Raw genomic sequence first — 26781 nt, forward strand, 5'->3', positions numbered from 1 at the left:
CCCATAAACCTGCAAGAGGTGGCTCGTCAGGGAGCCAGAGCATGCACCCTCCGGGGGGCCTGGGCCCTGAGCTCTCCCTGACGGATGCCAGATCCACGGGGCGGCTGGACTCTGAAGGCCAGGCCCCAGGCATTCATGTTGGGGGGGGGAGGGGGTGCTGCGAGTCTCTCATGCTGTCTGTGGACCCTCCTCTGGCAGCCACCTGCTCAACAGCAGCTGTGCTGGATGCTGGGATGGAGGGTGGGGCGAGAGCAAGGTCAAGACCCTCCCTGCCGTCAGGAGCTGACAAGCTGCTGCTGTGCATGCAGATGAACAAGTGAAAACCGAAGAGGGCGAGTAGAGGACCACAGGCGAGATGCCCATGCTTGGCTGAGGCCAGGCCCATGGCGCTGTGAGGAGGAGGAGCAAAGGGGATGGGGAGCGGCCAGGGAGACAGCCCAGACGGCCCCCAGAGGCCCGTACCGTGATGTCGTGGTACAGCGACTTGCCATACAGCCGCTTATACTCCGCTCTGATGTCCAGGAGGTCGATCTCGCTGCGAGACACCATGATGCGGATCAGGGTCCGGTCTTTGGTTCCGGCTCCCTAAAGAGAGTGGCCCAAGGGCATGAGCTGTAGACCTCCTCACCATCCAGTCCCCACCCTTCCTGGGCCCTGGGCCCCTCCCTGCCCCCTCTGGAGGAAGGCTGGCTCTCCTCAAGCTTCCTCCCCTGAGTAAGGTCCCAATCACAGGATGGACTGAGACACCCCCCTCACCCAGACCCTGCACCTGGGGATTACCTACCCTCATGGCCTTGTTGAGCCTTTCAGCAAAGAAGGCTGGGGTATTCTTAAGACATTTCACTGGAAGAGAGAAACAAAGCATAAGCTGATCTGCAGAAAACTCAAGTCTAGCGGGGCATGGAGCACACAGCCTCCTCTCAGAAGGCCGGCTGTCCATCAAACAACCTCTGCATCCATCTTCCTCCCCCCTCATCTCCCTCAGGCTCAATCATCCCACGATCCTGACTCCAGCCCTCTGGAATAGAAACACGCAGAGCCTGGACACCAACGCAACCCCCTTCCTGATAACCAGTGTGATGGAGGAAGCTGTGTAGGGAAGGAATGTGGATGGTGGTTAGGAGCCATACGGCTGCTCAGGCAGGAGGGGCCCCACTGGGGATGGTGCGGCCCTCGGGGGGAAGGATGTCTGAGCAGAATGAATGTCTAACTGGGGTTCTCAGGCCATGACAGCTACCATGGGGGACACAGGGAACCTGCCCCGCTCAGAAAGCTCCCAGAAAAGCAGAGCAGAGACGGACAGCCCGTGAGAGTCCCAAGTGGGTACAAAGAGGGGCCACACCCTCCGGGGGAGGGCTGGGGGAGGGCTGGCCTGGAGCGTGCCAGGCCCTGCTCTGGAGGGCAGAACCCAGGCACCGTAGGAGGCGCACAGCGTCCTGGGAGCTACGCCAGCTTTCCTCGGCCAGGGCCTGTTTTGCTGTTGCAAGTAAAAAAAAGCCTTTCCACGTGTTTCCATCACAAACATCTGACAACTGCCTGCAGGGATGTATTTTTAGAGAAGACTTGGCAGGATATGAGTCATCTTCCTCCCGGAGAGCGGCTGGTCGTGCTCCCACTGGTGCTCACACTGCAGCTCCCTCCCTGGGGCTGGGCTTAAAATATAAACAAGACGGCTGGGGGCACAACTACACACTGATCCAGGAAGCAGCGTGATTTCCCACTGCGTAGGCAGCTGGATTTAACAATCTTGGACCTTTTCACTATGCTCGTCCTCAACCACAGGGTGGATGAGCACCCAGAAAACTCACAACACACCCCAGGCCCCAGCGGGCGGGCTGAGACACCTACCCACAGCCAGCATGCCCTGCTCCAGGTCCCCAGACATCTCCCGGCAGATGCTCTTCTCAATGTCACGTCCTGTCATTCTCTGATACTCGTTAAAAACTAGAGGGAAGACAGAGGGACACATTATGAACTGAATTCTGTCCCTGACGCATGCCCCAAATTCTTGTGTTGAAGTGTCCCAACTCCCAGGACTTCAGAATTTAACTGTACTTGGAGATAGTCTTTAAAGAGGTAATTAAGTTAAAATGAGGCCCTCAGCATGGGCCCGGATCCAATCTGACTGGTGTTATTATAAGAAAAGGAGATTTGGATACACAAGCAAACACCAGGGCTGCAAACACAGAGCTAAGAGCATGCTCAGACACAGTAAGGAGGGGCCACGTGCGAGCCAAGCAGAGAGGCCGCAAGAGAAACCCTCACTGCCGGCACCGTGATCTTGGACTTCTGGCCTCCAGAACTGGGAGAAAACAGATTCCTGCTGTTTAAGCCACCCGGCCCGTGGTATTTTATTATGGCTGCCCGAGCTGACTCGGACAGGATGCGTGGTGAGAGCTCTGCCTCCTCCCAGAGCCCGCCTCTCCCACTCTGCTCCTGGCACCCGAGGCAGTCCCGGTGACCACGCTGGCCCAGCTCTCAAGTCTGCCGGTTCTTCACCCCAAGGCAAGTGCATTCCCCCGCCCCCCAGCCTGCTCACTCAGTCCCCTTACCTGCACCTCAATCCCCTGTCCAGGAGCCCTGACACCAATACGCTCTGCTCAGATCCACCACCTCCAGTCCCGGCCCTTCTCCATCATTCTGTGTGTCGGTCTTTCTCCATCTGACTGTAAGCTAACACAACTCTGGCCCCCCAGCTTACCCTGGGTTGGGCTGAGCACCCATTGGAAGCGGGCTGTAGGTTCCGAGAGGCACGTGGAGCCATGGAGACCTGGGTCCTGACCTGCGCTCTGCCCCAGGATAGGACCCCCTCTTCCCTGGCCAAGGTCTCGGTTTCTCTGTTCTCCAAACTGCTGTCATTCACGTGTCAGAATCATGATTTCTCCCACCTCTGAATCCAACTCAGATCAGCTCCTCTTTTCTCCTGACTAGTATCATTCATGCAGTCCTGATGTGCTATAAACATATTTCATGCTTATTAAAATAATGACCAAGACGAGCATGTGTGCGCACTTGCTCCACTGCAGTACAGTGCAGAGGTTCAAATGTGCTGTGGAGGTAGGCAGCCTGAGGGCAAGCGCCAGCTCTGCCACGTTACCAGTTGGGTGCCTGAATTCCCCAGCTGGCCTACACCCCATTCCTCATCTGTGAAGCGGGAGAATGGCATCTATTGGCATTTATTAAAGGCTCAGTGCACGCACACAGTGGGTGCTGGAGATCCCACCCCGCTGCTAGGTGTAGTCACCATTCTCCATCCTCACCTGCCCTCTTCTGCGCTAACACTGCTGGCCTCTAGGACACCCCTTTCTCGGGGTGTCCCTCCTACGTCTCCTGCCCTCGCCAGAGCCCTATCCTCAGACCGCTGTGCTCCCTCCCGGGGGGACCACTTGCAGTCCCGGGGCCTCAAACTCCTTCGACCCACTCAGCTCCCAAACTTCCACCTCTAGCCAGACCTCTCCAGAGCTCCGGGCTCACACACCTAGTAGCTTCCACGGCACCTGTGGCTCCTGACCCCCTCCCCTCCTTAAAGCCTTCCACTCTCAGTCAAGGGCCCTGCCCTCTCCCACTGGCTCAGCGAGGATAAATCCCGGGGTCCTTTCTCTCTCACACTCCACAGCCAATTCATCCGCAAACAGAGCCAGAATCTGACCCCTGCTCACCACCTGCTCCTACCAGCTGTCCACACCATCAGTCCTCCCCTGGACTGACTGCGGCCGTCTCCTAACTGGTTTCCTTCTTCACCAGAGACCTCGCCACTCTTCTCAGTACACGTGCCAGTACACTTGCAAAACCTAAGGCAAATCACAGCCCTCGCTCACACCGAGCCCTCCACCGGCTCCCCGTTTTATTCAAGACGGACACCTAAGTCCACGCAACTGTCAGCAGGGCTTCCTCCTGTACAGTACAGGGGACTATATCCAATCTCCCGGGATAAACCGTGGAAAAGAAAACTTACAGAAGAATGCATACATGTGTAAAACTGATTCACTCTGCTGTACAACAGAGATTGGCACAACATTGTAAATCAACTATATTTCAATAAAAAAAAGAAATTAAAAACTGCTCCCAAACAAACTGTGAAATTCCACATTCTAGCAGGTAAAGATACCCACCATCAGGAGGCCCCCCTTTCTCTCACCTTCCTTGCTTTCCTCAGAACCAGATTCCAGCACAGGCAGGAAACACGCTGATAAAATCCTGCAAATCGCCACTAGGGGGCTCTTTCAAGGAAGCGAAAGGCCCACGCAGCGAGGAACTGCCAAAGGTTTCCGTTTCCTGGCTACAGGGCAGCCAGCGCAGCCTTACCTGCCACCAGGTGGGCCCGGCTCCGGGAGCACAGAATCGCATTGAACTTGGACTCATCTGTTCCCAGGCGGTTCTCCCCGGCTGCGTAGAGCTCCTGGACAGAAGATGGACAGACAGGCATGCAGGCCTCACCCCCGACTCCAGGCCCACGTCACCTAGGACAGCTGGGCAGAATCTCTGGGCCCTGAAGCCCAGAGGGGAGGGAGAGGGGGACAGGGCCCCAGTTGAGTTCCATTCACTGTGCTGAGACAGATGCCATCCACACATCCCCTGGGCCGGGAGAGCCTAGGCCACTGGGGTCCAGGACAGGCAAGGAACCAGGGGGCAGCAGTACAAAGGAAAACAGGGTTGAGTTCTAGCTCGGCTACCCTCTTGCCACGGGACTCTAGGCAGGTCATTGGCCCTCTCTGTGTTCTCCACTCTAAAGTGGGAAGAGTGAATTAGATTCAGAGCCACCAACCTGAAAGCCCAAAGGGGCCACTGGGTAACTTAAATGCAGGAATCAGGGCAGTTTAAGGCCAGAGAGTGGTGGGGACCATGGGGACTACACAGAGGTGCTTCTCAGCTGAGAAGAGGACAGAGAAACAAGGCTCACAGCCCCCAGATCCACTTTTCACGTAGTGGTTTAGCTGCTAAGTCGTGTCCAACTCTTACAAGCCCGTGGCCCACCAGATTCCTCTGTCCCTAGAATTCTCCAGGCAAGAATACTAGAGTGGTTGCCATCTCCTTCTCCAGGGGATCTTCCCGACCCAGGCATCAAACCTGGGTTTGCTGCACCGCAGGCAGATTCTCTACCAACTGAGCTGGCAGGGGAGCCAGAAATCCAGATGTCCCATGTGAAATTTCTCACCTTTAAAGGCAGTTTCCCTATCTATAAGCGGAAACACAGAATAACGATATTACAATTGACAGAGCGCAGTTATGGATGTGGGACTTTATGTGATAGGTGCCTGCCTATCATTTCATTGCATACACCATTTTATGTTTGTAAATGGGAAGAATTTGCAGTTTCTTCTTAAACTGCTGAAGGTCTAAGCTCAGTATATATGCCAATCGGCAACCTTTGAACCAGATGGCTCCAAAGTGCCTTCCGAGCCTCAGGTAGCAGCAGCTCGTGGACTTAAAGGCACCAATATTTGAGGGCAGAAGGTGCCCATCAGGGGCTCAGAGACCCCACAAGTCAAGCTGAGGCCAAGCAGGTCCAGAACTAAGAAGGCAGAGTAGTCGGCACAAAACCCTTCAACCAAGGCAACTTCTGCCTGAGCTAAGAAATGGCCTGGACAGGAAACAGCAATGGGAAAGTCCCCACTGGGCAAGGCCAGAGCCTGGGGCTTTAAGGATGTCCAGCCTCAAGTTCAGTTATGGAAATGGGGGTCCCAGGCCAGGGAGATGTTAAGGAGGGGACCGGGACCAGGGCAGGGGCAGGCGCTGTCTGGGCACAGGGAGTGAGCGGGGCGTCTGGGCCTCTGTCTAGGCTCTGCCTCCAGGTCTCTCGGGACACAGCTCCGCCTTCCTGGGCCTCAGTGTCCTCACCTGGACACCTCGGTGCCCTCCAGCCCACCAGGAAGCTGGGGCCCTCTCCAAGCAGAACTGCTACGGTGGTCTGACATCACTGGTGGGAAACCCAAATGACTCTGGAGAGGCGCTTGGATCCCTGGACAAAAAGAGGAAATGGCCAGAGACAGTTCCCCCTTTAGCCTGCAATTCACACCAGGCTGGAGACAAGGGCAGAATTCTAAGGCTACACAACTAACATGGCAGCTGGTTTCTAGGCTCAAATCAAAAGCTTAACAGAATAATGGTCTAGGCAAACAAACACAAGAGAAGTACCAAGTCACATGAAATCCCACATCCATCACTGATCTACCAACTGTTGAAAGTAATATTATCCCACGTGGTCCCTCCTACAGGGCAGGAGGCTGAATGAAGCCTATGGAGGTGAGTGACCTGCTCAAGGTCACACGGTTGATAAGCAGCAGAGCCTGTGAAACTCAGAGTCTGGAATCCACTCCTCATCTTTGCTGTTTCCACCCCTCATAACACAAGGAAGTGGGAAGCGCCCTCTGCTCAGGAAGCCAGGTGAGCGGCCGTCACGCTCACCTGCACATCTCTCTGGACGAGGGTCATGTCCACGTTTGTGCTTTCATCCCGGTTTCCCTGAAAGGAAGCAGGCCGTGAGGCAAGGCCACTCCTTGGAGCCACATCCTCCCTCCCTGCTCCTTCTCCCCGTGGCTCAGACGCTCACCTCTCCTTACCGTGGGCCCAAGCTCTGCCCTGGGAAAGTACCTGAGAGAGAGAGATGAGGAGCCGCTGGAAGTGTCCTGACGTGTCGCTCCGAATGGCCTCCTCCAGGGTCTTTTTGAATTCTGAAAGCGAGATGCCAGGAAGGGCCACCCTGTAGCTCCGTGGACCAAGCTGCCCACTGCACAGTCAACAGTGAGCGCTGGCACGAGGAGCAGGTGGTCCACACGGCCCCCAGGAACACACAACTGGAGGCTAGGAAGGGCTATGCTCCCAGGCTGACCTGGCCCTGGGCACACCCAGGTTTTCCCTCAGCCCTCTCTTAAGCTCAGTCACCTGCTTCTGTGTAAACAGCAATCAGGGCTGGGCCTGGGATGGAAGCCCAGTGTGTTGGGGATGGCAGGAGACGAGGAGACAAGGTCAGGAAGGGAGAGTTCAGGCCCCGGGAGGGAGAGGGTGTGGCCACGGAGGCTGAGGCCCTGGGGCCAGCCTAACCTGTCTTGTAGAGTCTGTTCAGCTCCCGGATGTGCTCGTTGCTGCGGGAGGCGAGGATCTCGATCAGGCAGGCTTCATCAGTGCCCGCCCCCTGCGGAGCCAGAGCGCACGACAAAGCAGGAGCTTGTGACAGCCTCCTTGCTGGCACGCAGGGAAGAGCAGGTGCCATGATCCCTCAGGACACAAACCCCAGTGGAAGAGGCCACAGACACAGACCCACTCATCATGCTGCTGCTGCTGCTGCTACCCCGGCCTGAAGCAGCCAAACTCCCCCCCCACAGTCCCAGGAAAGTACCAGGAAAGAGAGCAACATGGTGACAAGTGGAGATCCATTTGAAGGATTATCCCCATTCCAACTTCCAGGACACCAAGAAATCAGAGAAGTGTGGTGACTTGTCCAAGGCCACACAGTCAATGGTGGGGCTGAGAGGCGGACCTAGATCTGTTTTATTCCAAGTTCAGTCCATGAATAAAGTGACAAACAACTGAGAAAACAGTTTGAAAGCAAGAGCGTCGACACGTGGGAAAACCTGACTCCCAGAGTGGAGAGTGGAGTGTCTGGAGACACCTAAGAAAAGGCAACAACATTGAGGATGGAAGAGACGGCTGAGGAAGGGACAGTGAGGAGGCAGCGGACAGAGTCAGTAGCCTGCTTTCTGCATCGGGTTGCACCTAGGTTCTCACGATCACTAGCTGTGTGACCTTCGGCATGTTACTTCACCTCTCTGTGCCTCCGGTTCCTGGACCATGAAATGGGAGTGATACTGGAGGCAGATATGGTAGGGTGTACTGGAAGCAACAGAATCAGGAAGGACTTTCTCGACACAAGAGAACCCATTTCTGGCCTAAACCATTTTGTGACCTAAGCCTGGCCACAGTACTTGTCCTTAAGGGAACAACAGAGCAACAGGCAAGATAACAAAACATACAGACCCTGGGTTCTGCGTCAATGGTAAAGGCAAGCCTGAAGCACTTTCCTGAGCTGTTCTGCAGAATTTAAGCCCTTCTGGGCGCTCAACCACCCAAACAAATGGAACCTAAGGGATGATGAGGTCGACCTTTTCAGGTATGGACTCTGTGGACCAGTCAAGCCCCTTCACGAATATGCACGTGTTAGCTTAAAATCTCCCCATTTTTGCAGTTCCAGGAGACATTGCTTTGGGAAAGACCCCTGATGCTCTTACTCACTGCAAGTAACAAATCCTCCCCTGCTTTCTGGGCTTCCCTGGGGGGCTCAGAGAGTAAAGACTCTGCCTGCAATGCAGGAGACTCGGGTTCGATCCCTGGGTTGGGAAGATCCCCTGGAGAAGGGAATGGCAATCCACTCCAGTATTCTTGTCTGGAGAACCCCATGGACAGACAAGCCTGGCAGGCTACAGTCCACGGAGTCACCTTCTCCTGCTCCTTGGCTTAGTTGTGTCTTTTGACACCCACGGAGAGATGAACCTAGTTTCAGGGGATGCCTCTTCAGGGCGGGAAGAGTCACTGTGCCCACTAGGCCCTGAGGAAGGTTAGATTCCTTCTGGGGCACCTGCTCAGCTCCCAAGGACTCCCCCATCTGTGGGCGTGGCCCCAGCCCATCCACAGGCACCTGCTGAGGGTCTTGGCAGTCACAGGACTAGGGAGAGGCTAAACCCAAACCAAGTCCATCAAAACCGGCCTCCTATTTGGAATTTGGACCAAGAGACAGCTGGCCTCTTCTGTGGCTGGATCTCTGACGGGTACTCAGGGAGGGGCCCACAGGGATGCTGTGCCAAAGAGGGAGAGGCACAGAAGCAGCTGGAAGAATGAAGCAGACACTCACGCAGCAGGCGTGAGAGATTCTGCCCAGTCCCGTCCCTCTCCAGGTCAGGCTGCTGTCGCTATCCTCCTGATTCTCCACCCTGGCTCTGCTTAAGCTCCTCAAGAGTGTTCTGTTATCTGCTAACAACAGAGTCCTGATGAATGAGGATGGTATCGCCCACTCCTCCCACCCCTACTATCAGAGCATCACTGAGTTCCTCTGAACCCCAGCTCCCACCATTTAAGGCAGAGAGACTTAGATGCTCCCTGATGATGAGTGATGCCTCATTTGCCTCTTGGAGGAGCCACCAGAAATTCCCTTTTCTACACAACTTGGACCCCAGGAGCTATACTGACAACAGTAGCTAATAATTGAGCTATGACACACACGTGGTCTAGGCCTTTGTCCATCACGTCCACACACACAGAACATACACACCTTGATAGCTTCCTTTATCTCATAAGCATCAAAGAGGACAGGAGTCTTCATCAGGGCTAAGATTGTCTTCTCAAAGTTTCCTGACAGTTCCGATTTCAGATCTTTGATCAAATCCTAATTGGACATTTAGAAAAACAAAAAACCTATTTTGAGAATCCACAGGAGGTGACCAATAGGGAACAATATCCCAGATTCAGCAGCATTTACAGAAAAGACAAACCTCAGGCCCCAGACTGACCTACAGAATTGTAACCTGCATTTGAACCAGATTCCCAGGGAACTCATAGCCCATTAAAGTAGGAGAGACACTAGGCCAGAGCACTAGCCCGCATGCTCTAGCCTCTATGTACTCAGTGCTTATCTTTCTATTAGTAAGATCCAAAAGCCCCCAGAGTCAAACTTCTGTATGTTCAGTACTTAAAGCCTCTTCTTTCAAAGAGAAATAACTTGCCCATGGTCTCGGTGAGTCATGGCAGAGCCAGGATAGAACCCAGATCCCCGGGCACCTCTCAGCAAACTTCAGTACCCTGTGGACTCTGGGATTTCTACTTCAGAGCATCCTTTGCCTCTAGAAGATGCCATCAGTTGAGAGCCACCAAGAAACGCCCTAACATGCCTTACGGTCGGTCCATCTAGGAGATCCAGGTCCTGGGGAAAAGCAGGAGTAGGCTGCACCTATCAGGAGGATATGCCCTGATTCAGGAAAGAACCCCTGACCGTCCCTGTTGGTCCCAGGAACCAACACTCACCTTCCCATACGCTGTCTTGAAGGACAGGAGGATCTGCTGCCGTTGCTTGTTGGAGCGACTACCCAGGCAGTCAATGATGGCCTGCTCGTCGGTCCCTGGTGGAAGGAGAGGTGGGAGTGGGCGTGGGGTCACAGGGATGCTCTGTGGCTAGAGACTTTCTTGGCCTGGGTCCTCCAATTCCCCTGAGCATCCGCGATACATCCCCATATCCACACTCTCTCTAACCCGGCGGCCAGGCAGCCTCCACCCAGCGACCCCAGCCCACAGAGCCACTGTGTGACTGCCGAGGGAGTCGGGGAAGGCAGCTGGGACTCGTGCCACCCAGGGTCTCTCACCAAAGCCCTTCATGGCCTTCCGCAGGACCTCAGCGTCTCGCAGGGGGTCAAAGCCAGATGCATCTGTGATGGTGCCTCGGTTTCCAAACTACTCAGACAGACAGACAGACAGTAAGATGCTGCATTTCCTAGACGTGAGACTGCCTGCCCCAGACTCTGGAAACACCTTCCTTCTAAAAGTTGGGGTACCTGAAGGAGTCTGCAGTTGATAGCACAGGGGACTCAACACTGAGTCGGCCTAATGTGACCATTGCCGCTCCTCGTGTCCTGGCACTGAAGCATCTGCCGGGCTCCCATGGCGAGGAGCCTCCCTAGAGCTGAGTCCTGATGCTGGAAATCTACGCTATGCCTGGGTCCTCCAGGCCGGGGCTCCAGATGGAGGGGAGGCCTCAGAACAGGGTCCTAGCCTCTCCTCAAGGCCTCAGCACTGCACATCGGGGCTCCCCTAACAGCCCTGCTTAGTCCACTCTCTACACATCATAAACAGGTGTTCCTCCGGGATGCCTTCAAGTGTCCAGCCTTCACGATGGTACATGCAGACCGGCTACCTCCTGGATTCACTCTGGTTTCCTGGACTGTGTTCTGGACTCTGTGACCTGCTTGCCTGCTGGACTTCTTCCTCCAATGACGGCTACGCTCCAAGCACACTGGATTTTTCCTGCCTAAACTCTCCCTTGATGGATTAGATCATCCATCTAATGCCAGACAAACTGGCTTTAACAGAGGAGAGAAGCTGAGAGGAAGATGAGGGGAAGGCAGAGAGGCGCGATGCAGGGCAGGGCAGGGGTAGGGGATGTGCGGGTGTTGGGGAAGGAGGGGACTGGACCCTCTGCCTAAAAACAGTAGTCGACCACACTCCACTAGCCCTGTGCTTGGCTGGTTTGGCTGTGTAACCATGACAATGGATTCTAGGCTCTGCAAACATGAACTGCTCTCCAAAATGAGTCAAGAGCAATCCTGCAAGAGCCGCCAGCAATTTTCCACACTCAAAGGGGCTGGTTCTGAGTCTGGGAGGGCACATCCAGAGATTAAAGACTAAGAGCCACTGGGCAAAGGCCTTTTGAGACAGTTCTCACAAAGCCCAGGCAGTCAATACCACAAGAAGAACGAAGAGTACCTGGAGCATTCAGACCCGCCTCACACAGGGACCCTCTAACCAAGCTGGGACAAACAGGGCAGCTCCCTGGGCCCTCAGGAGTGCAAGCAGGGGTGGGGAGTCTGTGAGAAAGTGATGCTCTGAAAACCACAAGTCAGAGCTACAGGACTGGGCCCTCCCCCGTCCCTGCTAGGGGACACTAGGCCCTGTGTCTCAGGCTATTAGGGCCAGGCCCGGACAGGCAGTAGCACAGGGTCGGCACCTACCTGGGCCGGGGACACGGCAGGGGTGACGGTCCCAGAACCCGAGTACCCTGGATAGCTCGGCGCCGGATGCTGCCCAGGAGGTGGCACTGGTGACTGTCCGGGGTAGGTCATGGGCGGTTGTCCAGGGTAGGCCCCTGGGGGCTGCTGTCCAGGGGGCAACATGGGCTGGCCTGGCACAGGGGCCCCTGGGTATGGCGGATATGAAGGCATCCCAGAGGGTGGGTTTCCTCCCGGGGGCGGGTACATTCCATATGAAGGAACAGGCTGCTGAGCAGGAGGGGGCTGCCCGAAACTCCCCGGGGGAACTGGAGGGTAACCACCGCCAGGGGCCCCCGGGTACAGGTTTGGCACGCTGGCTCCTCCAAACGTCCCGGACATGTTGGCTGCCTGAAAGTCCACAAAGCGGAGCCTTAGACTAACAGCCCTGGAGAGGGAAGGCCACACTCCATCCATCCCTCTGCCCCTCCCCACCCTGAGCCCTTCAGCGGGAGCCCCGGAGCCACACTCGGCTCAAGCTGACCCCGAGCACCACCAGCTTCTCAGCAGGCCTACCGAGCCCGCCCTCTGTCCCCATGCCCCAGCCTGCACCACTGGCCCCTTACCCTGCCTGCCTCGCTCTGACACCACACCGCTGTTCCCTCATGCTATTGTCTGTCTCCTCCCAGGGGCTGGCAGGTACTCCTGGGCTGGGGTTTTCTATCCCCAGCACCTACCATGGGCCTGGTGCAAATTAGACTACGCAGTGGTTGCACTGTTTACACTGAGCATACGTTTATCTTTAGATTATAAGATACACCATTTTATAAGCAAATCAAAAGTAGCATGCCTGCCTGTGTTACCAGGCACCTGCCCCCCCCAACCAGGACAGTCATCCACATGTATGAACACAGACAACACACACCTGCATCCGGTCACACATGCATGACACACACACACACACCCTCACCCTTCTCCCGTCCCTGTGCTGAGCGCATACAGAAGGTGCTCAATGCATATTCCTCACCCTGACCCAATCCCCCAGTACTGAAAGGAACCTGGAAGACCACGCAGCCCAACACACTCCCCCACCCCTCACTTTACTATCAAGAAAAACGAGATGCAGAGAGGGACAGTGAACTGGCGAGAGCCTCGGTGGAAACCCTTCTGTCCTAAGATAGAGTGAGATATAGTGCGACACCCTCGGTGCCCACAGGTAAACACACACCCCTCTGACACCCCGGAAGCCAGCAGCCTTTCTCCCTCTGGCCCCACGAGAGTGGTCCCCGGGGCAGCCCAGTAGGCAGGCTGGACTCACCACTCCTGAGAGGTAGTCCTGGTTGAACTGCCCTGCGTAGTTGGCCACATTATCCAGCCCAATGGGAGGCATGGTGGGTGGCGGGTAGCCAGCACCACCCCAGGCACCGCCACCTGAAAGCAACACCGAGTCCATCAGCCCGTCGATCAACAGCTAAGAGGACAAGGCAGAGACATCAAGCTCCCAGGCGGTCAAAGAGGAGGCCAGGCAGAGCCTTGGGCAGTCCTATAGGCCACGGTGAAAACGCTCAGGCAACAGAGTCTAGCCTGATCCTGCTGCCAGAGAAGAGAAGAAGGAACCTGCCCCACCTTTTGGGGAGAAAGGCACCACTCAGCAAACACTCCCAAGACTCTCTGTGGGGTATTAAGGCAGGAGGGCCAAGGGCAGACCTGCTCTCCTGGGCTCACCACCACGGACCAGGAGTACAGACAGGTCACTCAGGGAGGCTGTGCTGAGCCCAGCAGAGTGCGGAGCTCAGGGAGCACTCCGAGTCCAGAGTGACGGACGAGCACAGCGGGCGGGGTGGGCTGGCCTGCTCATCTGGCTGTGTGCCGTCACCACACGTCTGTGAGAGGCAGGGAGGAGCAGGATGACGGGACAGAGGCAGGCAGGGCTTGGCTGTGAGGAGGGGTCGGGGAACAGCAGTAAGAAGCCCCAGCTCTGCCACCAGCAGGACCGGGGCATGCACCCTGAGCGAGCACGCAGCCATCCTGGCTCAGTTGCCCCGTGTGAAGCGGGGATAGCTGGTGATGGCCTCAATTGCTGTGAGGAGGACTGAGAGAGTTACTGCCAGGCAGGGCTCAGCTGGGAGCCCGGTGAGTGTTCGCACGTGGCAGCCCTCACCGAAGCCCTCACGAGCAGCACAGCAGCCAGCATCATGGCTGGCCTGTCAGAAGCAGCCCTGTCCACGGCAGCAAAAAGGCCCTGGGGGCCTCCAGCGCGGCTTCCCAGCTCCGGGACACCCAGGACAGAGCCTCCCCGGAGTCACTTGCCAGTTCCCGCGCTTCCTGCTCCGGTGCCAACAGAGGCGGAAGTGGTGGGGCACAGGTACCGGGCAGGCTGGCGCAGCCGCCCTGCTACTGGCCCACAGCCTCAGCGACCGCCTCCCCGCGCTGCGCGCAGGGGCCCTGCTGCTGGGAGCGCACGCACCATGCAGGCGGGGCAGGGGGAGCGACAGGGCGCCTGTCACCACGCGGTGCTCCAGAGGACACCGTGCCAGAGCCTCTACCGGCTATCGCGGCCTGCCTGGGCCAGCCCCGTGATGGAGACGCCTGAATTCATTTGCAAAGGAGGAAACTGAGTCTCAGAGAATGGAACATATCTGTCTGTTCCTATCAGCTAGTAAGGCAAGAGACTGGGGCCTGGCCTCATCCTGGCTTTTCAGAAGTGGCTTCAAACCCTGGCCTCACCTGGCCCCAGGATCCAAGATCTTCTCTAGCCCCTTCCCCTCTGGCTGCACTGTGTGGGTATGAAGGGAGCAAGGAAATGACTGGAAAGCACCATCACTCCTCCCCCTCTCCATGCCTAGACCCTCTGAAGAGAGGGCAATCCCTCGCCCACAGGCCCCAGACCTTCTTACCTGGTGCAGCTGGTGGGTAGCCACCTGCGGGCGGGGGGTAGCCTGGGTAGCTCATGGCTAGATCTGAAAGGAAAGAGGAAAGTGTGCTCAGGCTCGGCCAGGGGCTCCCATTAGCTTTACTGGAGAACAGCAACACCCACAAGCCAGCCCCAGCAGGAGGAGCCGCATCAGGCCTGACCCGGGGTGGGGCAACCCAGCTCACCCTTTACCCACAAGGCCCCTGCCAGAAACAGCAATCGGGGCATTACAGGATTCGCCACCCATGAGCTGGTGAGTTACCCTGAAAACCGCTTTCACCCAGGCTCCACCCCCACCTGTGCTGACAAGGGATGCTGCAGGTGTGACGCTGTTCTCCCATCTCATTCTCAGGGGCCAGGTCTATCTGCCTGGATCTTCTTTATCACCATCCATCCAGCATCAGGGAAAGCCCGTGCTTCCATCTCCCTGTGCCCAACCTACAGACCCTGAGCGATCCACAGCGGGCTCCAAATTGCATCTGCCCCAAACTACACTTTTTGTTCTCCAGCCTCTGGTTCACCCAGCAAGGGAATCCCTGGGTATGGGATAACCATTCCCAGAAATAAGGAGAGCCCTCAGGAGGGCTCATCTGATCAAGCGAGGCAGTACCACCCTGTCCCTACAGATGGAACTCAGAAAGGGCAAGCGACTTGCAGGCCGGCAGTAAGGGAAGGAGCCAGGCCTGGGACCTAAATCCTTGGTGATGGTGGGAGACCTGTCCTCACAACCCCCTCTGTAGAGACCCCTCTGCCGTGCCTCACGCTAGAGGAGCTGCCCAGAGGGACACGAGCTGCTGTGATATCACAGTCTCAGACCATCAGGAAACCTGCTTACTCTTGCCAATCAGTGGCTATTGCAATTTAAGAGGTACCCAAGGACCAGTGAAAGTGAGGAAACCTGTAGGCTTCCTTAACAATCACACCTGCTGAGCCCAGGTGAGCAGCTCCTCCTTGCACGCCAGGCCCCAAGCTAGTTCTCAAACTGTAGTGTGCGTCAGAACCCACCTGGAGGGCTTGTTAAACACACTACTGGGCTCCACCCGCAGGGTTTGAGTCAGTAGAGCCAGAATTCGTATTTCTAACTAGTTCCCAGGTGATGTTACTGGTCCAGGAACTCTGAAAACACCTCTCTAGACACCATTATCCACCTACAAAACTCTGGGTCGCCCTTCACAGCTGCGCTGGAGAGCTCCGCACGCTGCTTTTAAGGGAGATGAAGGGCTTCCTTAAGGTGCCACTGGTTCCCTTGAGTCTGGTTCTCAGCCCTCTGGGCATGGTAATTTATTTGGGTCAGTGGGTCCACGGGTGACCGCAATGGGAGGCCATATGGTGGCCTAGTGACCTTGCAGAGAGCGAGAATCGGCGATCTGTGGTGTGAGCCAAAGACCTTTTCCCAAGCACGCTGCGATGTGGCGACTAAGCTCCCCAGTGGTGCTGCTTTCAGTCTGACCCCTCTGCCAGAACCCTGAGGCCTCGCTGGTGAGGCGACACCCTGGGGATCTGAATGCTGGATGGGCCAGGAACCTCCTCATGGAATAAAGAGGAGCCACCCATCGGAAAGCCAGAGGAGCTGCAGTCCTGTTCCTGACACCGTTCTCCCTGGAGACCACCTCCCAGAGGAATGAGCCTGGAGGCCTCACCCACAGCGAGATGGGAAAACAAAACGGAGGAGCCAGATACTGCCCTGTTCCCCACATCAAAGTAAGATGTCAGCCAGACCTAAGCGTCAGACTTCAGAAGGAGCCCTCAACCCCAAAGATGACACTAAGTTTCTGCGTAAGACAGAAATAAGGAAAATAACACAAAGGCAAGAGAAAGGACAGATTCAGGAAAAACGCTTCATGGTGAGAAAAAGACCAACAACCTTTAGAGAAACTCAAATGATGCAAACTACGACACAAAAGGAACACGAGACGCTCACCCTCACTAACACGGTGAGGCACGCCGAGTGAACACAGAGTGCTGAAATTAACAACGACACGGTCTCTGACTCAGAAACTCTACTTCTGGAGATCTATTTCCCAGATGCACTTAACCGTGACGTTTACTACAACAACAACCAGAAGGAATCCCTAAATACCCACCTGCAAGAGGCTGGTTAAATAAATCACAACGGATCCATTCAAGGGATACTCTGTGTATTACATTCATATATCTATATATTATATTATACACTTCAAAATTAGCCAGCTCTATGACTGGCGATTTGAAATGATCACCGTTGTTAATAAAGGTGTAGTGCTGGGTGTATGCTAACTTAAAAATACGAAAATGTACAAATTTAGCGCTGAACACACAAACACACACACCCTACAATCCCTGGAATGTTAAACAGGGAACTGGGTAGCACTGATTGCCTCTGGAGGGGAAAACTGGAATAGAAATGAAATTCACTGCTTATATTTGCATTTCTGGCCCCATGCATGTGTGCCTATTAAAAAAACAACTTTAAAAAAGACTCAATTCAGGTAGGGCTTTCTGAGCTCACTTGAGGTTGTGGCTGTTCCTCCAAGATTCGAATAACTCACACAGGGTCCATTCAGCGCAAGGCAGCCCGGCTCAGAGCCTGGGGTTAGGATTATTACATAAATGCACCACGGAACTTGGACCTGCAGGGACTGCTAGGGTTCCCGCCTGGGGCCGGGCCGCAGGCCAGCCTCAGCCACTCACAGGGCGATGGTGCTCATTCCCTGAGCTCCCAGACGATGAGCTCTGCCCTGGAGGGCCCTACAGGCCGGGTCTCATCCCACACCCAAGGAATAGTCCTTCCTTCCACACCCCCTGGCTTCCCCTCTCCCCAAAAGCCCACCTCCAGTCTTCCCCTTCTTCTGAAAGAACCGCCTCATTTTCTTCCCACCATTTCCTGCCTGAAGCAGTTCCACGTCTGTGGCCCACTCCCTTCTCGTTCGCAGAGCTCCCCCGGGAAGCAAAGGCTCCAGGTATGGTGTGGAGAGCCCACGGCAGCAGCTCCCCAGCCTCCCTGGACTGTTACTGCCTGCATGTTCTGGACAATGGAGACAGGGTGCTGATTCCTGTTAAATTTCCCCCTCCTGTTAAATTTCTACCCGTTGCTCCAGCCTACAAGATCTCTTGCAACCCGGGCCAGTATCAAGCATCTTGGCACTCTCTCTCAGCTTTCTTTTATATTCACTGGTTGGGAAAACATGGCATTTGAGTTCTTCCCAATGAGTGACACTGAAAGGGCGCTCCTACACTGTCGCTACCAACCTCTCCCCACCCAGGACCACTCAGTCAGTTACTGGACCACCTAACTCTACCACAGCCTGATCGACACCCGTTTCCTCATCTAGTTCACGACAGCAGAAAGAGGGCCTCCGTCAAATGAGGATTCTAACACATCTCTCCCATCCCCCACCCGCCTAGAGCGCTCCAGCTTATCTGTCTAGGCATCTCCAGGATAAAAGCAAAGGCAGCCAGAGAGCCTGGGTCGACCTTCGGAGGCCCAGTCCTCACTCCCAGCGCCCTGACTCGCCCCTTCCCAACGAGGACATGTCCTAGGAGAGCCCCGGATCAGCAGGCAACTCTTAGACTCCCAACATCTACAGTCTTCCCCTCACCTTTTAAAAATAATTTTACTTATTTATTTTTGGTCGTGTTGGGCCTTTGTTGCTGTGCAGGCTCTTCTCCAGTCGTGGCAAGCGGAAGCTACTCTCCACTGCAGTGTGTGGACTTCTTGTTGCACTGGCTTCTTCTTGTGGAGCACGGGCTCCAGGGCGCAAGGGCTTCAGTAGCTGCGCATGTGGGCTAGGCAGTCAGCAGCTTCCAGGCTCTAGAGCACAGGCTCAATAGCTGTGGCACAAGGGCTCTGTTGCTCCAGGGCATGTGGGATCCTCCCGGATTAGGGATTCAACCCATGTCTCTTGACTGGCAGGTGGATCTTTACTACTGAGCCACCAGGGAAGCCCCCTTCTTTTTGTGAAAATTAGGAAATTTGCTTATGGCCCAGTCTTTACATACTCTGGCCTCCACTTTTTCTCAAGAGGCCACCAGCAGGGTCCACTGTCCTTGGCAAAGTTAGTCTAGCACCTGGGGTACCATATACGGCTCAGAGGGGAGTTTGGGCAGGGCACAGTGGCGGGGAGGACCCTCACCTTCCCCTCCACTCTGTCCAGCCCTCACTCTGCACACAGAAGGTAACACAGTGATTACAGTCCTGCAGATCTGCTTTCTCTTGAGAACTACAAACATCACACCTTCCATGCTGACCAATGCCTTCCTCCTACTTCTGCCCTTCAACAAAGAAGAAAGGTGCCTGAGTGGGATGCTTCACAGAGTGGACAAGCCAGGATTCTAACAGGCCAGGCACATCCTTGTTCTGTGCCAGCTCTCATCAGGGCACTCTGTCTTGGGACTCACTGGAGAGGGCCTCCAGGTGCCGCAGGCAGCTGGCCTCTTCCGGGACTAATCCAGCTCCTAGACACCAGCCTCTGGGGAGCTTTCAGCCTCAAGTACTGCCTCTCAAGATGCAGCACAAATACCACCCTTCCCTTCCTTCCTCACTGGGACCATCTACCTGCAGCTGTGCACCCAATTTCATCCAGCCGTGGCCCTCTCTGGCTACACTAGGGCTTCTCATGCTTCAGGCTGCAAAACAATCACCTGCTGGACTTGTTTTAACCCAGATTGTCGGGTCCTGGCCCCACAGTCTCTGCAGGGTGGGTTTGGGAACTGGCCCCAAAATACTGATGCTGCTTGACTCTGGACCAGTTTCTGTAGTACTGCTTGCTTCCTCATGCATGAGAATCACCTGGACAGCTTGCTAAAAATAAAAATGCCCAGGCCTTGGCCCCAATCATTCTGGGCACTTCAGCCTGGGACGGTCCAGGGAATGTGAAATATAAACAAGCACCCTATCCCCATCTCCAGGGATTCTGATGTAATTGATTCTGCACTCCACAATCTAGGAAACACTTTTTCCTTTAAGGTACTTGGACACTTTCTAGCTTATTCTATCTAGTCTTTATTCCCAGCAGTAAGTAAACTCTGAGGATAAACACCAAGATCTGAGCATCCCAGGGTCCCTTGAGACCAAGCCTCAGCTTACTTGGTGAATGTTGAAAGCAGACAGCAGGTACACAGGGGGCTTCTCGGGGCCTAAAAAGTGGCTTGTTCCCTAAAACTGTGTACATGTACACAAAAATACCACTACATTTCAAGGATTCCACAAGAGTAGACACCCAGAGTCCTCAAACACAGCAACCTAGAAACACTGTATTAGAAGAGGCAAAATTACCCAGCACAAGCGGTACCTCACTACCCTGGCCTAGTCACCGCCCCCACGATGGAGAGTCTTGTCGCTCCCCCACCTCAAGAGTGGGAGATGGAGATATATATGGTAGGCTGTCTATGCTCTCTGCACATATTCTCGTGTCCTGCCTGACTTCCAGTAATGTGGAGGAAAAAGGAAGGTGGCAGGGCCATGCACGCCTGTCACAAGGATCATGCAGTGTCCTCCCCAGAGAGCCAGGGCTGCAGCAGGCTACCACTCAGAGGAGGCAGAAACCTGGAGCTCTTCCTGGGCCAGAAGTCACATGCTGTGAGACCTCCCGCCCAATGCCCAGCAGCGAACCAAGAGGGCCTGGACCAGAGTGCATGCTTTGCTGGGATGGCCCCTTCCCAGTCTGGGCGCTACAGTATTTATTTGTGTGTTAGTTAATTAATATTAAATCTTCAATCTGTTTTTATGCAAACATTTAAATGTAGAGCTTACACCATACAGTTCAGATAATCCCTGCTGGTTTCTTTTTAAAAATCAAAGGAAGAGAAGACAAACTACAGAATGGGGGGAAACATTTAAAAAGACACATTTGATAAAGGACTGTTATCCAGAATATAAAAACAATTCTTAAAAACTCAACAGTATGTATATCTGAAACTAATACAACGTTGTAAATCAACTATACTTCAATTTTTTTAAAAAAAGAACTCAATTTTAAAATGTGCAAAAGATCTAAACAGATACTGTCCCCAAAAATACATACACATGGCAAAAACAACATACGAAAAGATGCTCAACATCATACAGCCTTAGGGAACTGCAAATTAAAATAACAATGAAATACTACCACACACCTATTAGAATGGCCTAAATGCAAAACACCGATGACGCCAAATGCTGATGAGGGTGTGAAGCTACAGAAACTCATTCACTGCTGCTGGAAATGCAAGATGGTGCAGCCACTTTGGGAGGCAGCAGGGCAGTTTCTAACACCCTAAACATGATCTAGCAATAGCACTCCATGGTATTTACCCAAAGAGGCTGAAAATATATGTGCACACAAAACCCTGTGCATGGATATTTACAGCTGCTTTCTTCATAATGGCCAAAACTTGGAAGCAACCAAAATGCCTTCAGGAGGTGAATGGGTAAACTGTCGTACATCCAGACCATGGAATATTATTCAGCAGTAAAAGAAATGAGCTGCAAGCCATGAAGAGACAAGCAGGAACCTTAAATGCGTATTACTAACAGCCAAAAAGCCAGCCTGAAATGGTTATGTCCTGCACAATTCCAACCATATGTTATTCTCAAAGAGGTAAAACTATGGAGAAGTTAAAAAATCAGTGATTACCAGGAGTTAGTGAAAGGAAGGCATGAACAGGCAGAGCACCAAAGATTTTTAAGACAGTGAAGCTCTTCTGTATGATACTAAAACAGTGGATATGTCAGTCAAAACCCACAGAATGTACAACACTAAGAGTGAATGCTACCAATAAACCATGGACTTTGGGCGATAATGGTATGCCAATACAGGGTCATCAACTCTAACTCTGATATGAGACACTGATAGTGGGCAAGGTGATGCTGTGAGCCTAAAGCTGCTCTATAAATTAATTCAAAAATAAAAAGTGGGGCTTCCCTCGTGGCTCAGTGGTAAAGAATCCTGTTGTTCCGCCTGCCGATGCAGAAGACATGGGTTGGGTCCCTGATCCGGGAAGATCCCACATGCCGTGGAACAACGAGGCCTGAGTGCTATGGCTATTGAGCCCGGAAACTGCGGCCACGGAGCCCATATGCCACAACTACTGAGGCCTGCACGCTCTGGAGCCCACGCTCCTCAAGCACAAGAAACCGCCGCAATGAGACGCCCACGCACCGCAACCAGAGAGCAGCCTCCATCTGCCAAAGCGAGAAGTGTCCGTGCAGCAGTAAAGACCCGGCACAGCCACAAATAAGCAAATGATTATTAAAAAGCAATAAAACGAATATAAACACACTGTATGGAAATTCAAACAGAACAGAAAGGCACAAAAGGAAAAGCAAAATTCACCCTCCCCTCTAATCCCCTAACCAAAGGTCACCACTGAGCAGTCTCCAAAGTAAAATTCAAGACAAAACACACTTTCACACACACACACACACACACACACACACACACACACAAAATGCAAATACATATATGTGTATATATAGTTTTTATATGTTCATATATAGAGAGAGAGATGTAGAATTTTAAAAAAACAAGAAAGAAATTTATCTATCAACAGACTCTCGCTCCAGTTCAAAGCGAGGTTTGGGCAGGCTCTGGTGTAATTAGTCAACCACATGCCTCCCTGGCCCACTTCCTGTATCTGGCTGTTGGGAAGATGAACAGTTAGCCAGCCCTGAGCTGGTCTGAGCAGCTCCTGACCACCACACACAGCTGGGAGGCAATGACCCAGAGCAGGGTGCAGAAGGGGCCCAAAACAAGGCTATTTAAGGTAGTTCAGTTCAAAGAATCTCATATGGAAAAGGGCCCCAACCAGTGACCTGGAGCTAGGCCCTCACCTCCACACACCTTGGCTGTGACAGGTGGCTTCACCTCTCAGGGCTCTTCCTAGTTGGACTTTACAGATTCTGAAGGTGACACCTCTTCAGGTTTTCACCCCAATCCTAGACTTAAGTGAAAGTGAAGTCACTCAGTCGTGTCTGATGCTCAGCGACCCCATGGACTGCAGCCCACCAGGCTCCTCTGTCCATGGGATTTTCAGCCAAGAGTACTGGAGTGGGGTGCCATTGCCTTCTCCAATGCATGAAAGTGAAAAGTGAAAGTGAAGTCGCTCAGTCGTGTCCGACGCTCAGCAACCCCATGGACTGCAGCCCACCAGGCTCCTCTGTCCATGGGATTTTCAGGCAAGAGTACTGGAGTGGGGTGCCACTGCCTTCTCCGAACCCTAGACTTAGAGGCTCCCAAAATATCTATACTGGAAAGGAGCTTGCAGTTTCCAACCACCTTGGTTTTGTAGCTAAAATATGCCAGGGACCCAGCTTACTCAAGTCCCCAACACTTGGGGAGAGGGTCCAAGGTGGAACCCCACCTTCCTGAGAGAGAGCAGAGCCTCCCTGCCTTCCTGAAACAGGGCTGTGTTACAAAACCTGTGACCACTGCAACCTGGGCTGGGCTGGTTTGTTTGGTGGTCCCAATCGGTCTTGCCATTGATCACCTACTTTAAGACCTCTCTCTCCTCCAAGGGCAAAAGGAAGTCAGTGCAGTAACTGCTTTGAACTGGGGTCAGCCAAGGTCAGTCCTCATGGCCAGGAGGTTCCAGAAACCCTCAGGTGCCTCAGCTCACACCACAGGCCTCTACCCATACCTAGAGGGAGGAGGAGAGCAATGCCTGGTACAGCCAAGCTCTGCCACACAGGCCCTCCAAGTTTCACTCAGATCTAGCCTGGTCCATCTCCAGTTCAGCCCAGCCAAGCAGAAACAGGCAGCATGATACAGAGCTCAGTGCTCCCTCAACTGCGTCCCCTGACACCAACTTTCATCTCATGAGTGGGAATTTACCAGGTACCCACTTTAAAAAAGAGGCTAGTTGTCCAAAAACTTTGAAAACTGCTGCCTACTACATCCTCTTCCAGGAAAGTGCTAATTTTTGATAGATTAAAGACTCTGAGAAGTCCTCTAACAGGTGCCTGGTTAACTTTACCCCTCAATTTCCCAAACTTACTAGACAACGATAATAGTTAACATTTGTCAAATACTCATTATGCACTAGGCCCTCTGTTAAGTGCTATACATGAAACTGAACTTTGCAGCAGCTCCCTAAGACATATAAGACTAAGATCATGACCTCTGTATCAGAGATAAGGAAACTGAGGTGTGGAGAGATACACAGCTTGCCCAAGGTCACGGCTAGTAAATGAAGAGCCAGGATTCAAACCCAGGCAGCCGAGCCCCAAAGTTCAGGATTCCACCCCTACAGTGCACTTCCTCCAGGGCCCACCAGCCCCAGAAACTACTATTGCAAAGACTGAAACTTTAAAAACACTGGTTGATGAAACAGAATAGAATTAGGCAGCAGGACACTAAGTTTTCCTGTGATCGCAGGTATTTCACTGAAGGCAGTCTAGGGTGGTGGGAGGAACATGAACTCTGATGTCCAAGTTCACACCCCAGTTCTGCACTGGGATGTGTGGTCTTGGGCAGGTTATCTAATACTCTGGGCCTCACTTTTCCACATCTGTAAAATGCAGATAATAACAGTTTAATATCAAATATGTTCTCATTATATCTTCGTGAAGGTGAAAGTTGCTCAGTCGTGTCTGACTCCTTGCGACCCCATGGACTATACAGACCCCATGGAATTCTCCAGGCCAGAATACTGGAGTGTGTAGCCGTTCTCCAGGGGGTCTTCCCAAACCAGGGATTGAACCCAGGTCTCCCACATTGCAGGTGGATTCTTTACCAGCTGAGCCACCACAGAAGCCCAAGAATACTGGAGTGGGTAGTCTATCCCTTCTCCAGTGGATCTTCCTAGCCCAGGAATCAAACAGGGTTTCCTGCATTGCAGGCAGATTCTTTACCAGCTGAGCTACCAGGGAAGCCCCCCAAAAGTTCTAGTCACTCAGTCACGTCCAACTCTTTGAGACCCCCTATAGTCCATGGAATTCTCTAGGCCAGAATACTGGTGTGGGTAGCCGTTCCCTTCTCCAGATCTTTCCAACCCAGAGATCTAACCCAGGTCTCCTGCATGGAAGGCGGATTCCTTACCAGCTGAGTTACCAGGAAAGCCCTATATGTCCTCTAACCTCTCACTATATCAGTTTCCCTAAAATAGCAGGTTAGATTAGAGGGTCCCAGAGGACCCTAGACCACTTGACAACACTCAGGATGAGAGATGTGGGGGCAGGGCGGGCATGCGGTGGAACACAAGAGCTTGGAGAGTCAGGACAGTGTGAAGGGCAGAGGGCAGGGGAGCAGGGCAGAGAGTAAAGTCGGCTGGTTCCTTCTCCACGCCAAACCCAGCCCCTAGCAGCAGACCCTGGGTGGGGATGGCTGTATTGGATTTTCCAGTCTCCCTAAGAAACCACCAACAGGAAACTGGCAATGTTTTCTTTCTATCCCCGCTGTAGGCTGGGGTGCCCAGGGCTTGGTCCAAACTCCATGAAAAAAGCTGGGGGTGAGGGGCGTGGAGTTTCCCAGGTGATGCTAGTGGTAAAGAACCCATCTGCCAATGCAGGAGACATAAAAGAAGGCAGGTTCGATCCCTGGGTCAGCAAGATCCCCTGGAGGAGGGCATGGCAACACACTCCAGTATTCCTGCCAGGAGAATCCCATGGACAAAGGAACCTGGCGGGCTACAGTCCAAGGGCTGCAAAGAGTCGGACACGACTGAGCCGCCTGAGCACGCTCGCAGGCAGGGGCCAGGGTGCGGGTGATGGAGGAGGAAGAACATCTGAAAAGACCTTAAGAAGAAACCTGCCCCAGGAAGAGTGACTGGCAGAAGCAGAGCCTCAGTCTGCACAAAGCTTCAGCCCTACCAGTACCTAGGAGCCTGCTGCCTGTATGCCCACTCTGGGCTCGGCCCTGACAGAAACCATCTTTTCTGCTCTTGGCTGAGAAGACCTTTCCAGACCGTGTCCTGGGAACTGAGAACAAGGGAGCGAGGCAGGAGCGGACGCCTCCTCGGAAAGGCTCCTGCAGGCGGACACAGATTCGCAGGCGGCCTCTCTGCCACCCCCTGCACAGCACAGCCCTGGCCAACCTGGGTTCCTTCAGTTCATGGGAAGGGCCCCCTTTGAAAGATGCCCGCACTAAACAGCTTCTGGAAGCGCCAACACTTAGTCAAATGCCAACCCTGATTCAGGATTTCTGAGGAGTGAAAAGTGGCCACAGAGGAAGCAGGTGAACCCAGATATGGTGTCAGTATCTGGCAGACAACCAGGCTGTGACGGGAGATCAGGCTGAGGTCCCTGGAGTCACCAAGGTTCTTCTGACGGACACAAGTCTCTGTCGCAAAGGCAGTGACAGAAAATCCCCCCACCCCCACCAACCTAAGCCCAAGGTGTGGCCAGGACCTTATCAGGAAATACCCCTCCCCCAAAGGGAAACGGAGGTTTGTTTCTCAGTGCCTGTGGGGCTGGGGAGGCAGGCCTGTATCTGTCAATTTCACCACTTCTGCATGCGGAAGCTGCTTGCAATTACACCGCCTGATCAGAACCGGCTCCTCAGTAAAGAAAGCCTCCGTGCTGTCCCGACTTAGCTCTCAAGCCCCTCCATTTCCTGCAAAGTCCAACCCAAGAGTTGTTCCTCTAGACCACCTGAGCCCACAGGGGGCCCCCTCCAAGCTCTGTGGAGGGTACTGTCTGCACAACAAAACCATCAGCAGCTCAGCTGGAAGGGAACTTGGGGAGTTCCTTCTCCGAATCCCTCCTTGGTCCGGGGAAAGGGAGGCTGGGCAGCCCGAGCAGGTCACGCAGCCTAAGCATCACCAACACTGGGTCTCGAAACATTCAACCCCAGGTCCTCCGCAGATTCTTCTACCACCTCCAATTACTCTCTCTTCCATCTGTGCACAACCCACACTCCCCTGTCGAGCCACCAACATCACAGGACAGTCGTAAGAGACTCCTCGGCTTTGTCATATGGACTTTACTCATGGCCCACACAGCCCTGATATCATCTTCTAATACGGCTGCTGGGCAACCGGGGTGAAAACACGGTCCAATGACATTAGTTTTAACACTTGCTGACTGTGTGAGCTTGGCCATGTGGCTTGACCTTTCTGAGCCTTTCTCCTTAAAACCGGGGAAGGCACATTCATCTTACTATGTGGCCGTGAGGGTCTGGTGCACTGATACATGCATTTAAAGCTTATGCATGTAGCTTATTAGCATACAGTGGGTGCTCAGTTAATCTTAGCTTACTCCCTAAGAATTATTAGCTTGGTAGCTAGGGT

General features: G+C 53.7%; 1 protein-coding gene across 3 annotated transcripts in view; it reads right to left on the bottom strand.

Moving 5' to 3' along the window:
• The window catches only part of ANXA11 (annexin A11), a 42365-nt gene that overhangs the window by 1838 nt on the left and 13746 nt on the right, over positions 1-26781 (bottom strand). The window contains exons 2-14 of one of the 3 annotated variants that reach the window (XM_068983212.1): positions 14582-14644; positions 13003-13115; positions 11709-12095; positions 10347-10434; positions 10012-10106; positions 9263-9376; positions 7042-7132; positions 6592-6671; positions 6406-6462; positions 4306-4399; positions 1849-1944; positions 785-843; positions 463-585 (exon numbers count right to left, since the gene is read on the bottom strand). In XM_068983212.1, the coding sequence (XP_068839313.1) occupies positions 463-585; positions 785-843; positions 1849-1944; positions 4306-4399; positions 6406-6462; positions 6592-6671; positions 7042-7132; positions 9263-9376; positions 10012-10106; positions 10347-10434; positions 11709-12095; positions 13003-13115; positions 14582-14636 (1452 nt within the window). In that variant the 5' untranslated portion in view covers positions 14637-14644. Of the gene's footprint in view, positions 1-462; positions 586-784; positions 844-1848; positions 1945-4305; positions 4400-6405; positions 6463-6591; positions 6672-7041; positions 7133-9262; positions 9377-10011; positions 10107-10346; positions 10435-11708; positions 12096-13002; positions 13116-14581; positions 14645-26781 lie in introns of those variants that run through there. The other 2 variants (XM_068983213.1, XM_068983214.1) reach the window with 2 other exon arrangements.

This window comes from Capricornis sumatraensis, chromosome 10 (genome assembly GCF_032405125.1).
Source record: "Capricornis sumatraensis isolate serow.1 chromosome 10, serow.2, whole genome shotgun sequence".
Classification (NCBI taxonomy): Eukaryota; Metazoa; Chordata; class Mammalia; order Artiodactyla; family Bovidae; genus Capricornis; species Capricornis sumatraensis.